This window comes from Trichosurus vulpecula, chromosome 4 (assembly GCF_011100635.1).
Source record: "Trichosurus vulpecula isolate mTriVul1 chromosome 4, mTriVul1.pri, whole genome shotgun sequence".
NCBI classification, from domain to species: domain Eukaryota; kingdom Metazoa; phylum Chordata; class Mammalia; order Diprotodontia; family Phalangeridae; genus Trichosurus; species Trichosurus vulpecula.
Genome location: NC_050576.1, coordinates 181,626,833 through 181,642,637, shown reverse-complemented (window position 1 = coordinate 181,642,637; position 15,805 = coordinate 181,626,833). Strand labels below are relative to the sequence as shown.

The window sequence follows — 15,805 nt, the reverse complement described above, 5'->3', positions numbered from 1 at the left end:
AAATTTTTATTGATGTATTTTGTTTTAACATCGCCTACATTTCTCATGGTAGCTTTCTTTCCTCCCCTACTGTGAGAACAATCCCTAATAATGATTCTTTTAAAAGGAAGGAAAAAAAAAAGTTCCACAAAATTAATCAATGTATCAAAAAAGTTTATGTGCAATATCATTATATACCCCCAAAGACCCACCCCTTATGCAAAGAATATGGGAAGGGGTGGTAGTTGTCTTCGTGTTTTTTTTCTTGTGGGCTAGGCTTTCACCAAGCATTAAGGGAGTACTATGCACATACTGGGAGAGAAAGCAAAGCAAAGAGAAAGGAAAGGAAAGGAAGGATCTTTGTCTTCAAAGTCTTTATGATGCCGTCTTGAGTTGTGAGAGCTGGTTCAAATGTTAAAGAATTTACTGAAGACTTTCTCTGTAGCCAATGGGAGCTTTATTGATGCAAAAGCACAGGGACCTGAGATGTAGCCAGGAGCTAAATAAAAGGTACTGATGTAGGGAAAGAACCAGACTTACAGCCTGCAGGGTGATTTTAGGGTTTCTTATGGGGGTTGGAGATTTAGGGACAGGATAAGTCTTACAAGATGAGGACGCAGGTTGAGGAGAATGAATGGCGCAAAGTAAGGGAGACAGTAGACTCCCAAGACATAGGATGGAGAGGAGACAAGGAATCTTATGGTCCAGGATAGGGGGGAAGGTTTATGGTAACTCCAGGGGCTTCACAAAGTCAACTTTAATATTGATTTTAACTCTTAGGGCGCTGTATCCACATCACTTGGTCTACCTCTAGGGTATGCAACATGTTAAAAATAATTGTATTTCAGATAATTCAAGGCTCATAGCATAGATTTAGAGCTAAACGAACCCTTAAAATTACGGGAACCCCACAGGAGGTAGCACCTGAACTGAGCCTTGAAGGAAGCAAGCAGGATGCTAAGAGAGGGGTGTACATTCTGGGTTATTGGGAACAGTCTGTGGAAAGGCTCGGAGGCGGGAGATGCAAAGTCGAATTAGGGCCTCTTCAAACAGGCTCGCGTGCCAGTCTGAAGCGGCCATAGAGGCAATGTGAAGCAAGTCTGAAGAGCTGGTAAAAGAGGGGTGGGGACACTTCCTGGATTGGCGCAGCGCACGACCCAATTAAGCCAGAAGGTCGACCGAAGGTGCTCTGGGTCTGGAAAGAACGCCCCGGCCCAATGACGCCACCGCCCAGGCCCCGCCCATCCCCAGGCTCTTGCGCGCGGCGTTGCCATGGCAGCGAGGGGGCGCGGTTGACTGGACGCGCTTCCGGGAAGATGGCGGCCGTGGAGGGAATGGCGGCTACGACGGCGGCGGCCGGAGCGGTGGCTTCGGAGCCCAAGGCCGAGGCCGAAGGGAAGGAGGCGGAGGCGACGCCGCCGCCATGCGAGGCCGTCCGGTGGGCGCCGGTGGGCGCGGTGGCCGAGGCGCAGGCGGCGCTGTGCGAGGAGGAGAACGGCTCAGAGGGGTGCGCGGGCTCCGGCCCCTCCTCGCCTCCGGAGTCCCCGGGCCGGGCGCTGCGGCGGCTGCGAGCCGAGCGGCGGCGGCTGGACTCGGCGCTGCTCGCGCTGTCCTCGCACTTCGCACAGGTGCAGTTCCGCCTGCGGCAGGTGGTGCGCGGGGCCCCGGACGAACAGCAGCGCCTGCTGCGAGAGCTCGAGGACTTCGCATTCCGCGGCTGCCCACACGTGCTGGGCTGGGGCGCCCCGGGTGACCCGACCCCCGACGAGGCGGACGGAGACGAGACGCGCGAGGGCCCGCCGAGGCTGCGGCCCAACGAGCCGGTGAGGCCCGCCCGCGGGCTGGGGCTGGGAACTGACGGAGAGACACCCGTGCGCCCGGAGGCAGCCCTTCGGAAGAGAGGCCTGGCGGTGGGACAGTGAGGGGAACGGGGTGGAGACACTCCTGTGTGCCAAAGGGGACCGGCCTGGCCGTAGGAGCCCCTCCCCCGCCCCTAGCTAATAGAGACCTGTGCACCTGGAGGCACTACTTCTGAAACGGGACAGGCCTGGCCACGGGACAAGGGTGGAGGGGAACTGGATGTAGAGAGACCTTCTGAGCCCGGCAGATCTGGCTTCCAGTCCCCTCTGCTGACCCTAGGAATCCCGTAGGATCCAGCTGTTCATCTGGAAGGGACCGTAGATGCCATCTGGCCCAAACCCCTCACTTTACAGATGAGGAAACTGAGGCTCAGGAAGGTTAAGTGACTTGCCCCAGGAGATGTGAACCCAAGGGCCTGTGACCCCGGTACCGATCCACTCAGCCCTTCTGTGCCTCGGGCAACTCCCTGCACTTGTCTAGTGAGTCATAGGCAATTGGATTTGCTTTAGGGCCGGGAATCCCGACACCTGCAGTTCCCTGGGCTGATGAAACCTTGGGGGACTGAAGGCAGGGGGCGGGTTGAAGGCCTGTGTCTGCGGCTTTTTAGATGCCCCTTTTGGCATCCCCCTCACCTCTCTGGTCCTGTTTCCTCATCCGTAAAATGAAGGAGACACACTATAACCTCTAAGGGCCTTTTTTATTTTCTCTGATTGCTTGAATGGTTCTATGTAGGTGAATCCCATGACTGACTTGGTTAGTGTGCCTGCTACTGCGGTCCCTTCCAGAAGTGTAGGTCATTGTCTAAGCCAGGCCAAGGAGGAAAAGTATAAAGGCTTGGGAGTAGCAGTCCAAGGGATCTGGATGAGGCCTGGCCATGATTTCCTAGAAAGATCTGGAAGACATTTAATCCTAAATCTTGTCTCTGGTTTAGGCTTTTACATAAAATGGTCTAACCACTGAAAAGCAAATCTGATTTGGGCACTTTAGCCCACTGTGTCCCCCCACCACAAGCGCTCACAGCCTTAGGTTGAGGTCCTGTTAGTTAGTGATAAATCAGTTCATGGAATAATCTAACCTTGTTTTCTTTACCACAGGAAATTTCCTTTCTGGGATGGCCCAGGTATACACAGCTTGATATGCTGAGGGCTCTGTATCTCCTAGACATTCTTTTAGTTTCCTGTTAAGTCACATACACATTCCCACATCTGGCTTTGTTCCCACCAGAAAGTGAAGTCCTGGAAGCTTCTTATCAGCAAAGAATGTTGACCTACCTCTTTTAATCTGAAAATGTGCCTTTTTTAATCCCTCCTGTTTTCACTTCCACCTTTCTTCTTTCACCTTCTTCAAAGCCCCTGGAGGAAGAAGGGCCAAATGTTGCCATTCCCTCCTCTCACCCAGCTCTGGTTTGGCCCTGATTGATCCACAAACTCTAAGGAAGCTTCCCCTTCTCAGCAAGAGCACTGTGGTTGTGATGAGGCCCCTTGTTCCAGGGGCATCAGCACCAAATGTCCCACCTGCATTTGATGCCATTTTTGTACTTGTTTGTATCTGCTTTAAGAAATCAGTGTAGAACTTAAAAAAAAAATTGACACTCTCTATCACTACTATCAAATCCTTTATTAAGAAGTGACTGTGAGCTTGTATACAGGGAAGCTTTGAACTAAAATGGGAAGACCAGTGAACCTTCCATTGAAACCCTATCTTTGCCACTTACGCACCTTCACCTCTCTGGGCCTGAGTTTTCTCATAAGTAGAATGGTCCTGATGACCCCTGAGCTTCCTTTCCAGCTCTAAATAAGTGATTATGGGACCCTGTGGTGGAAGGTGTATTGACTGCTTTACTAGGTACTATTTAGAATTCTTTTTACACGGGTTTCCTATATCTTCAAACGGGAGAGGGGAAAGTGGGGGAGGACAGACATTGTTTTCTACCTTGACACATTTTTCTAGTGTTCATTAACTTACCCTGTGGTCAACCTTGTTGTGTTTGTCCCCATTCCAGTAAATACCATATTGTTCCTGCCCTGTAGGAAAGTTTTCTACAGAGACCGTCATACAAACTGGCTATTTTTTGTTTTGTTTTGTTTTGTTTTTTTTTGCCTTTATCTGCAAAGAGTTAGGACACTTTGAAGAACAAACTTCCCCCTTCTCTCCTGTGGCTGGTTAGACGACTTTTCATGGCCGGAGTTCAAGACTAACAGGAATTTGTGGTCAGATTCATAGTTGACACTGCTGTGTTTCCCCTAGGCTTAGTCACTATTTCTAGAGAAGAGGAGATTGGGATTTTTATTTAGAGCAAACCAAAAGCAAATGAAGTGTTTTTAAAATATCATGATATTAATTTGCTGTTTTTGCCTTTGTTCTTTCTCATGCCTTACAACTGCAGGGATTGGTAAGTGCCACTTTAAGGCTATATCCTATACCCTTGTGGACAAACTAAAAATTAAAGGCTTAGAATTGTGTGATTTTCATGCTTTAAAAAAAAAAAAGTATGGTTTTCTTGTTTAAGAAAAAACAAGGATAGATTTATGCTCTCCAGAATACATCTGAAAAGTCTTAATTGTGGATTAAAAAAAAAATTCCATGCACAAATTGGAAGCTAAAAAAGGGGGCGGGGAGTGCCAAGGGAAGGCCTCTGAGGCCTAGAGATTTTTTACCAGCAGTTTACTCTATGCTCCCTTAACCGTCATTTAGTATTTGACTCTATCAGTGCACTGAATGCCAGAGAATGGAAGAAGAGATCACTGTACATTTCTTAACTTGATATGGTGGTCAGTCAATCAATAAACATTTATTAAACTGCTAGAGTAAAAGGCAGTTCTTGCTCTCAATGAGTTCATCGTCCAATAGAGGAGACAATGTGCAAAAAGCTATGTGCAGACAAGCTCTAGATGGAAGGATAGGTACTCTATAAACTAGAGAAAATCTTAGAAGGAAGGCACTGAAATTAAGGAAGACTGGGAAAAGGGTAGTTTAAAAAAAGGCACAAGGTTTGGAAGAATGGAAGAGGTAGTGAGAGGATATCTGTATGTCTGCTGGTATATGTTTTTCTCTTATTTTTTCCTCAGAGAAATACAAACATTTCATTCTTGACTTAGCGTGGGCCATTAGTACCATAACTGTTCATTGCCACATTTGACAGTGAATGAATAGGAATGAGAATGGCCTTATATTCTTTCCTTCTCCCCAAGACAGAAGTTACTGGGAGTTAGAGAGGGAGCAGGCCAGGAACCAAGCAAGGGGGGAGATACTCGAGTGATGTATCCCCAGATGAGGTTTTTGAAGGAGGGAGAAGAAGTAATGAGCCAGCTGAGACTTGTGCTAGTCATTACAATTTCATTAGGATGAGATGTCTGGGCTCTGTAAACTCAATTCTTTTTCTTTTGTATTTGGTTTTATTTTATTTTTAGTTATCTAGAAATTTTCCTTTCAAAATACTGAAATTCTAGCTATTGAATAAGGGACAAAGCAATGGTTTGTGCTCTTTAGAAAACTAGGAGTAGGGGCAGCTAGGTGGCTGTAAGTGGAACACTGGCCCTGGAGTCAGGAGGACCTGAGTTCAAATCCAACCTCAGACACTTGACACACTAGCTGTGTGACCTTGGGCAAGTCACTTAACCCCAATTGCCCTGCCTTACCCCCAACCAAAAAAAAAAAACAACTAGGAGTAGAATACCCTCTAGAAGCTAAATATGGGGCAGCCACAGGTGGAACCCATTAGAGAGGTGCTAAGGAATCAAATTTACATAATTGTCCCTACCCACCTGGTACTGTTTTGTCTTTTTTTCCAAGACTCCTGGAGACATGGGTATGAGCTATAAAATCCACAAGTGGTGATACTGCCTGAGGAAAGTATGGGTTATTCTGCTGGGGAGGATGCTGGTGCCTGAGATCCAGGAAGCCTTCTTGGCAGAGATATCAGCTAGTTGTTTTAGCCCTGACAGGCCATTGTGGATGAAGCAATTAAAATAGCAGGCTCCACCATGTCCATAAACTCCTGCCAGAGAAAGAACACTCGATGTCCCCTGCACCAGTCCTTTTCATACTCAACATAAGAATTCTGGGTATTTCCTTCTTTTAGAGTGAACAGGAAAAACAGGAGCGTGTAGAAGCCCAGAGAGAGAAGCAGCGAGAGCTCATTGTTCAACTCAAGACTCAGCTAGATGACTTGGAAACCTTTGCCTACCAGGAGGGCAGCTATGACTCTCTGCCACAGTCCATGGTATTGGAAAGACAACGGGTAAGTACATCCTGGAGGTTCCTCTGGCGGTGTCCCTGATTAACATGGGGGTGGGGGGCAGGCTGTCAGGGTTGGGCCTCTGCTAGCATTGTTTTAACTGGCTCTTCCCACCAGAACTCTTTTTTGGCTACTTCCTTCTCCCCCATCCCCACCCCCCAGTCAGTTTTTTAGGAGATAGGAATAGATTTTATTATAGCATTAGTTTAAGCATGACAGACATGGTAAATCTGCTGTATTCTTTGTACACGTACACATGTCCATAGGACTGTAGTTCAAGTTATGTAATATATGGTTATGTAGCTATTAATCAGTAAGTGTATCTTCCTACTCATATCTTCTTTAAGGTAATACTACATTAAAATTATTTTGCAATACTACATATTCACATACACAAGGGAAATAATCAGTTTCCCTTGGGAACACTCCAGAAATATGTGGGAGGCAGGTCCCACAAAGGTCATGTGACTGGGCCAGAGTTCCAGAAGCTGCTCTAGAATGAATTTCCAGCAGGTCCTGATAAAGTGGCCAGATTACTTTTCCCTCAAATTTACCACAATATTCCTCAGTGTTAGCTGACTCTTTTTCTTCTGTAGTCACCTGGGACCTCTAGTTACCTAGCTGACCAGAAATTTGGAGAAATCAGAATAAGTCTGTGCTGAGGAATAGGAAACAAATTTAGAGAAACGAATTTTAGTCATATCTTATTGAATGTCATTACCTGGTTTTACAAAAATGATGTTAGGGAAAACACAAAGAGGCGGATAATTTAGTCTCGTAGTATTACAAATGAGTGATTTTCAAATGGGGGTGGAGGATATGTTTTGGCTTTATGATGGCATTTACATCATTCCGGTACATTCGCAGTGTCATTGGGAAACCTTACGAGCAGCCTCATGTAGGCTATGCACAGGCTTATAGAGGGGCCCTACCTCATAGAGACTGCATAGAGATCGAAGGTCTGGAGACTTTCTGATTAATCAGCTTCCACTTCATTTCCACTGGTCATGGGCTTGGGAATGTGTATGTCTCTCCGTCGTAGAACTCCATTTCAAGCCAGAAGTATGCCAGATGTCCCCCGTGGTGAGCAGTCTGTCATTGCTTGTGGCCTCATTCAGGTGATCATAGATGAACTAATAAAGAAGTTGGACATGAATCTGAATGAAGACATCAGTTCACTGTCTCCTGAAGAGTTACGGCAGCGTGTGGACGTAGCTGTGGCCCAGATAGTCAATCCTGCCCGAGTGAAGGAGCAGTTGGTGGAACAGCTAAAAACTCAGATCCGAGACCTGGAAATGTTCATTAATTTCATCCAAGGTCAGTGGGCCTGCCAAGGGAAGGGGTGAAGATGTCTCAGAATCACAGTTCCACATCCAAGTATTTGGAGTACCAGTGACTAGCTCATTATAACTTAATAAGTGATCGTAATAAATAAAAAATTATCCAGCCCCTTCCTCAGAGAGGCTAAATAAGTGTCCTCCTTATGACTTTGTGTTTCAGATGAAGTGGGAAGCCCCTTACAGACAGGAGGTGAACATTGTGAGTGCAGGACATCAGGGAAGCCTGGAAATGGCTCCTCTAGGGTTGGTCCTCGATTGCCTTCTGGAAATAAAAAAGGTAAGTGTGGCCTTATCCTTGGCAGCTCTTCATCATGTCTGGGGTGTCTCCACTGTGGGTAATATGTGCCTCTCACTGACGGGTGATTGTTTCTTTCTACAGTGAATGCTGAAGAGGCCAGGAAGATCCGTGAGACAGGGCTGCACTTGATGCGGCGAGCGCTGGCTGTGCTCCAGATCTTTGCAGTGAGTCAGTTTGGTTGCACTGCTGGTCAGATCCCCCGCACCCTGTGGCAGAGGGACCAGGCCGATAGAGACTATTCTCCTCTGTTGAAAAGGTTGGAGGCCTCAGTGGACAGGGTGAGGCAGCTAGCTCTGAGGAACCAGATGAGTGATCATGTCATCAGCAGCACCAGCCTTCAGGACATCCCCCTTGGGGGCAAAGATGAGCTGACAGTGGCGGTGCGAAAGGAGCTGACCGTGGCTGTACGAGACTTGCTAGCCCATGGATTGTATGCCTCCTCGCCAGGCATGAGTCTTGTGATGGCTCCCATTGCCTGTTTGCTCCCTTCCCTCTCCTCCGCCCCTCAGACCATGCACCCCTGGGAGCTCTTTGTGAAATATTACAATACCAAGAATGGCCGAGCTTTTGTGGAGTCCCCGGCCCGAAAGCTGTCCCAGTCCTTTGGGCTGCCTATGACAGGGGGTGCTGTTGTGACACCCAAACAAAGCTTGTTAACTGCCATCCATGTAGTGCTGACTGAACATGACCCCTTTAAGCGCAGTGCAGACTCAGAGTTGAAGGCTCTGGTGTGCATGGCCCTGAATGAGCAGCGTTTGGTGTCTTGGGTCAATCTAATCTGCAAATCTGGAGCACTCATTGAGCCACACTACCAGCCTTGGAGTTACATGGCACATACAGGGTTTGAAAGTGCCCTCAATCTGCTCAGCCGCCTGAGCAGCCTCAAATTCAGCCTCCCTGTGGACCTGGCTGTCCGACAGCTCAAGAACATCAAAGATGCCTTTTGATGACCAGGTGTTTGCCCCTGACCAGTGCCTCTCAATAGGGATCAGTTACCACTTTACTCCATGAGGCTGAGAGGGTTGGAGGAAGAAGCAGCTGGGTTATGGGTTATCCCTAGGCTTGGCAGAGGTGGGCAGCCCTAGTGCCTCTAACGTCTGTTACCTTAGCACCTTAGAAATTCACGCTGGAAAGCCCCTGATTGAAAATGCCCTGCCCTGGTATGTGACCACCTGCCTGTGTACGTCTGGGTGCACATGTGGATGTGCATGGTCTTTCTCCCAGAGGCATCTTTGCCTTCCCAGCTGCTCTGTTGACCTACAGGTACCCTCATCAGAAACTCGGCAAACCCAGGAGTGCATTCATCCTGTGGCATTGAAAATAAGGGTTGGCAAAGATCTGTTCCCACTCATGTGGGGAGAAGTTAAGCCTAACATTCTGCTGCTCAAATGAGAGGCTCCCTCTTTATTTTTTTATTCTGGACTTGACCCCAACCCCCAATAAGATGAATATTTCCACATACACAGAACAGAAAAAAGAGAATTGTACCTGGAACCCTAGATCTCTATACATACAGCTAGAGTTTACTTTTAATCCTTTTTTTGGTAGCGGGGGACAGCTGGGTGGACGTAATATATGAAGTACTGGATTCGAAGTCAGAAAGACTTGAATTCAAATCCTCCCACTTGTGTGACCCTGAGTAAGTCACTTAACCTCTGTCTGCCTCAGTTTGCTCTTCTATAAACATACGTATAACAGCACCTGTTTCCCTGGGTTATCGTGAGGGTCAAATGAGATAATATCTGTGAAGCTCTTTGCCAAACTAAAGCATCACATAAGTGCTAGCTATTGTTATTTATTTTTTTCTTAAGGCAGGTTTGAGTGACCCAAAGCCAGGCCTACCTTGTGACCATAATTTCTCCTTTGTACCCCAAATGGTCTTTGTGCCAGAAGTTTCTGTATCTTTTCTCTGTTCTAAGCGAGTGAATACGGTAAGAAAAATTGTATTCTCTCATACTTTCTGACAGAAGTTCAGGCAGAGCTATAAGGGAGTTAGCCACATGGTTTTTCTTTGTTTTTATTTTAAATGAAGCCTTTTGGAAGCATCTTTTCTTGTGGAGGTCAGAGCCTAAATCAAATGTTTTGCTAGTTTGTGTGCCATGACAAATACTCTTCTGGCTTCTGTGTTTTCTTCCACCCAACCCCACCCTCTTTTCAGCAAGATTCTTGTGTCCCTAGGGATTTGAACCTGATTTCTCAGAGGTGAGCTGTTATTGATCTATTCTGTTAGGGACCCTCATGTTAGGGCAGACTTTTATGTCTAAAAATACACATGCATAACCAGTATCAGCTTTTCCTTAATTCAGGAGCTACCTTGGCACAGCCTGTTTTGGAAACAGAGAAATGAAGCCTGACCTAGCTTTTCTTCTCCTTCCAGGGCTTTAGGTTCATCTCAATATGCTGGTAACTGGCCCCTCCTACAGTGGGTGTTGATGCTTGTCTGCTGGTGATTGTTCCCAAGAGTGAAGTGGGAAGAACTGAATAGCTAATTCTAGAACAGCCCTATTTAGGATTTATTATCTCTTGAGTCTTTTTATTCCACTTTTTTCTTTTCAATCAACTTGTGGCAAATGCCAGTAAATAAATGTTCAAAGCTTTGAATGTACAACTTTCTGGGCAAGCCTCTGAGGTTTAAACACTCTTGAAAAAGCCTTGTCTTCAGTTACATGTGTGCAATTGTGGGATGATTTTGTGTCTGCTGGCATATACTGTGCATTTTAACTTAATTTTTTTTTTCAGCAAATGTCACTTATTTAAAATTGTGTTGATTTTGATCCTAATTTATCCACTGTGTGTGACAGAATAAATGTAAATGTTGTGGACGATAACCCCTCCTTATTGCTAACAAAGCTGTAGTATTTTGTGTAAACTTTCACAAAGTCTTTAGTGGGAAGTGTTTCCTTGAAAGCTGGGTTCTCATCTCAGATTCAGAGAAAGCCCCCTGGGTCTTCTGATTTTTGACAGACAAGTATTAGGCATTCCATTCCCTCAAGCAAGCAACTCCATTGTCTAATAAGCTTTCCCTTTTGTAGATGGGGTGTTTCAACAATCCAGCTAGCAGCTGCTGTGGCGGTGAAAAACCAACAACAACCAGCTCACAGGACGCTGCAAGCCCAGGTTCTTTTGATCTGCTTTACCAAGGAAAGAAACAACCATTCACTTAGTTCAGGGGGAAAAGCCAGCACCCTGAACTTCAGAGCAAATACGAACAAATTACAAACATCGACAGACCAGATATGATTCGTAGTTACCAACATGTGAGTTCAGCCAGGGAGCTCGTAACAATGGCTGGCCCACTACTGCTTGGTCAGAGCTCTGAAAAAGGAAAGCCAACCCCTGGTTTTATATCTTTTTCAGGGTCAAGGGTGAGTCACAAATGCAACTCACCCACATGATCTAAAATTGTCACCAAAAATGCGACAAACCCATGTGATCTAAAAGCCTCTGATGTCACAAACATGTCACTCAAACCCATGTAAACTAGGCTTTCCCTTGAGGCAAGGAGGTCATCAAGGACTCCTAATTAAATCAAGGAAATAAAGGCCAAACTCTTCAAGGGCACTTGGTTGAATTAAGTGCTAAGAGTCCATGGGGATACTCAGAGGAGTAAGTCCAGTCGTACCCTGGAGTTATGTTGGTTAAAAATAAATTGTGCTACTGCTCCCCAAGAAGGCCCCCAAATAGTAAGGTCCTGCGAGGGGGTTCCGGCTGCCCATGTGGATTTTCTGCCAACGTCACCAGGAAATAGGGGAAAGATTTCTCCAGTGCCCCCAGAAGGGAACCACAGTATTTCACAGATTTCTCTAGCAGGACCTCTTCCTCTACCTCACCCCACCTCCCCTATAGTCCAGTACCTATAGTGTATATGAACTCACAGTTGATATGCACAGTTGTTCTTGACTACACAGAAAGAATTTGGAGTAAGTACAAACTGTATAGAGGATGTAAATAATATGTATTCATTCAGCAAACATTTATTAAACATTTGCTGTGTGTAGTGTACTGTCCTGGACAACATGCACAGAGGAGGTAGGAGCAGGCCCCTACCTTGTCTTTATGTTAAATGGTAAAACTTATAACTCAGCTAGGCACAGGTTTAAAGCATTTAGCTTCCTCTGCTGTCAGTTCCACTCTGCAAGTCACTCTTCTAGACATCTGTCATCACTGTAGCCATTCACCTGTTGCTACTTACAGGCAAAGGCCGAGTCCTCTTTCAGCCCTCTACTCCTATCCACTGCAGTAGCCACTTGGCCTAACACTGGCTGCTATTCTCTGGGTTCTACCCACAGTAATCTCTGGCTTGCCTTTGATTAGCTTTTTAGCTGAGCCTCCATCTAAACCAAAACATCGTGGGTTCGGTTTCCTAGCTCTGTTCTATTTCTTCTACTTTCCCCCTGACCCTTGTTTGTTGTGTAGAAAATAACAGCGAGACGAGACCTGGGTTCAAGGTAAATTTAAGGTGTGGATTTATTGGCCAAGTGCGCTACTACTTGGAGTATATACTCAAATCAGGCAGTCCTGAATTGAGGGACTTACAGGCTTATAGAGGCAAAAACCACAATGACACAGGGAGGGTCACTAGCAGAAGCAATGATGGACAGAAGCAAAGATCAGCCATTGGTTGGGCTTATCAGTTCAGAGCTAATTTGGGAATATGGTTAGATTCAGGGGTGCAACCATCCTGTGACTCAGGGTGGTCCACTTCCTAGAATGGGTGGCCCTCAGGGGCACAATTGTCCGGTGACACAGGTTGGTCCGTTTATTAGAATGGGTGGATGGTATGAGGTGGAATTTCCCAGAAAGTAACCCCTACTTGATCTTTGGTCTGAGTCGGGGGGCACCTAGCTTGGTCAGCAGAATAGCTGCACCATAACCCAGGGTGTGGGGCTACTTGGTAATCGGGGGGTTTTCCTTAAAATCAACTTTATGTCTTACCCTAGCAACTGATCCTTGCACATAATGTTGATGTAGAGAATACTGAATCATAAGGAAAGGGGGGGGTCACCCAGGGAACTAGCCTTGGGTAACACCCAGAATTATGCCTTAAGCTGTTTCAAGCCATTTCAGGGTATAGGGCAGAGATAAAGACAAGAATATAAAGGGGATTAATGGTGGGCTTCAATTTCGGTGTAGCAGTTTATCCCAGCCTCTCCAACTCTGGAAACCTATTCTTTCTAGGTTTTCCTTTTTTCCATCCTATAAACCTTCAGTTTCACCAGAAAGCCACTGTGGTTCTTCATAATTCTATTCTCCGGCACCATTGTTGGCTGTACCCACTGATTTTATTTTCCCCATCCCCTCAACTAAGGTTTGCCACACATACCATCCCATCCCCAAGCAAACTGACAAAACAATATTATACTGGGTTAATCACAGTTCTAGGTCTTCATCAGCATATAGCCAAAGGTCCGTCATTTAGCTCTGGGAAGTCCCAACACTGCAGTCTGCTTTAAAAAATAAAACTTTATCCATGTGGAGGAACTCCCAGCATGGAAATGCCAAGAGTGGCAGCTTCTCTCTAACTTACAAAGGAGCTTGGGGCACTGTTGCTTTCCAGCTCAGATTTCATTTCAACTGGGCCCTCAGTGAAGCCAGGCAATCCTTTTACTCCTCCCGAATCGATTCTCTATCACACTATCCACAACCTCTCCTCAAGCCTCTCCTAACATGTTCTCCCACAACTTTACCATGCTGAAAAAAGGAGGCAATTTGTTGAGTGCTTCCTCATTTCCCCTCTTCCTTGTCTCATAGCATGTGGACATTATCCCTCACCGTTTCTTCTTACTGTGATGAAGAGATGACTTTTCTCACCCAGGGCACCCTAGATGTACCCTTGATCCCCACCCCCTCCCATCCTCTCTAGCAGACTACTCCCACTATCACCTACCCCTTTGATTTTCAAGATTTTCAATCTCTCCCTTACCTGTTGCCTACAAGCATGTCCATGTCTCCCGTATCTTAAAAAACTCACCAGATCATACCATGCCCACCATCATGCTACGTCTCCCCTTTGTCAGTCAGTCTTCCTCCATACATGTACCCATTACCTGTACTTCTTAGTCTTCTGCAGTCTTGCTTTACCAGTCAACTCACCACATAACAAACTGATTTTTCCAAAGTTACCAAAAATTTCTATGTTGCCAAACCTAATTCTCTTCAGTCCACAACCTCCTTCACCTCTGTGCATCATTTGACACAGCTGACCGTGATTTATTCCCAAATATTCTCTCCTTTTTGAATTTTTGTGACTTTATTGACTCTTAGTTCTCCTGTCTGACTGCTCCTTCCCTGCCTCCTTTGCTTCATCATGTTGAGCTCAGTACCCCAAAGCTCTCTCTTAGGCTCACTTCCCTCTTTTCTCTACACTCTAACTAGGCCATCCTCTAGGTTCAGTTACCTCTAAGCAGGTGATTCTAGGATCTGCATATCCTAGCTCCAGTCCCACACTGCCAACTGCCTCTGGGGTATTTCTTTCCAATGGGTTGTCCTATAGGTATCTCAAATTCAAGTCCAAAATAAAAGTAGTTTTCTTTCCCTCCAGATTCACCCATCTGAAATTCTCTTTTACTGTCAAGGATACCATGATCCTTCTAGGCTCATAACTCTGGTGTCATCCTTAACTCCACATTCTCGCCCCACCCATCCAGTCCACTGGCAAGGCTTGCCACTTTAAACTCCACATCTCTGTCATCACATGTCCTTTTCATTCCACTCATGTAACTTTCACCCAAGTTAAGGCCTTCAACGGCTCTTGCCTAGTATAACAGAATAGCAACCTCTGGTTTCCTCACCTCAAGCCTCTGTCCACCCACTCCACCATGATCATAGCCTGATTTTCCTAAGGCACATGTGTGATCATGTCACCTCCTATCTGATGAAACCTTGTGATTCCTTGTCACAACTCTTGGTGTTTAGAGCTCTTCACAACCTGGCTCTTATTATATATTATTCTCCGCTCATTATGGTGCAGCCAAATTGCCTTTACCATCCTTAGTTTCTTGTCTCTGTATCTTTGCACTGGCTCTCATCCATACGAGGAATGGACCCTCATTTTCTCTTTGTCTCTCTGCCTCTTGGAATCCTGAGTCTAGTTTAAGAGTGGCTCAAGTGCCACCTTCTCCATGGAGACTTTTGATCTCCAAGAAGCTAGTCATTTTGTATACATATTGCATTACTTAGTTGTGTATAGATTGTCTCTGTTAGAATGTAAGCCCCTTGAGGATGGGGAAAGTCATCTTTGTATCTCCAGTACTTAGCATAGTGCCTAGCACATAGTAAGAACTTATAATTTCAGGAGGCTAGCAGAGGTGTGTTGGCAAATGTTTAACAACCTACTTTTTAGGGAAAAAAAGTATACATGACAAATTTTAATCATCTCCATCACTTTTTTTAAGTCTAGGCAACCAACAAAACAACAAATAAGACCCTGATCTGTAGCATTTGCCTGTTTCTGAGGTGCAAAGGCTCACATTGAAAATTTAGCAATCAGCCACTTGCTAGTCCAGCACACCACTAAGGTCAGATGCCTATCTCATCCAAAATCACCTTCTGTGATTTTAAACACCTAAATTCCAATCCTGGATCTTTTTTGGGGGGGCGGGGGGTAGAAATCCTGTGGCCTCAAGGCCACGTGTAGCCCTCTAGGCCCTCAAGTGGGGACCCTTTGACTGAATCCAAACTTCACAGAACAAATCCCCTTAATAAAAGGATTTGTTCTTTAAAGCTTGGACTCAGTCAAAAGGCCATACCATAGGACCTAAAAGGACACATGTGGCCTTGAGGCCACAGTTCTCCACCCCTGCCTAGAAACTAGCTGTGTGACCGAGCAAATCATTTAACCTTTTTTGAGACCCAGTTTCCTCATCTCTAAAATAAAGGGGTTGAACTGTTGTACCAGAAGCGAGCAAGACATACCACAGAGTATAAGTTTTAAGTGGAGAATTTATTAGCTGGAGGCCATTGGGGTACTGCACCACAAATCAATGGCAATGTGTTGGGGTGACAGCTTGGCTTATAAAGGATATGTGGGGGCACAGGGAGTGGGGGACAGGAACAAAGGTCCTGGCTGATCAAAAGATTCAGTCTTTACAT

General features: G+C 45.9%; 1 protein-coding gene across 1 annotated transcript; it reads left to right on the top strand.

Annotated features, from left to right (window-relative positions):
• Positions 1–1,278: 1,278 nt before the first annotated feature.
• On the top strand, positions 1,279–10,563 carry RUNDC1 (RUN domain containing 1). The gene is made up of 5 exons (XM_036757718.1): positions 1,279–1,802; positions 5,921–6,079; positions 7,195–7,393; positions 7,577–7,693; positions 7,796–10,563. The coding sequence occupies exons 1-5, from the start codon at positions 1,296–1,298 to the stop codon at positions 8,659–8,661; spliced, it is 1,848 nt and encodes a 615-aa protein (XP_036613613.1). The 5' UTR covers positions 1,279–1,295; the 3' UTR covers positions 8,662–10,563.
• The last annotated feature ends 5,242 nt before the right edge of the window (positions 10,564–15,805 follow it).

Bases quoted from the DNA above. Each gene is read 5' to 3' on its own strand.
- RUNDC1 (XM_036757718.1), top strand. From the start codon at position 1,296: ATGGCGGCCGTGGAGGGAATGGCGGCTACGACGGCGGCGGCCGGAGCG. The intron at 1,803-5,920 runs GTGAGGCCCGCC...TCCTTCTTTTAG, and splicing joins GGCTGCGGCCCAACGAGCCG to AGTGAACAGGAAAAACAGGA. The intron at 7,694-7,795 runs GTAAGTGTGGCC...TTCTTTCTACAG, and splicing joins GCCTTCTGGAAATAAAAAAG to TGAATGCTGAAGAGGCCAGG.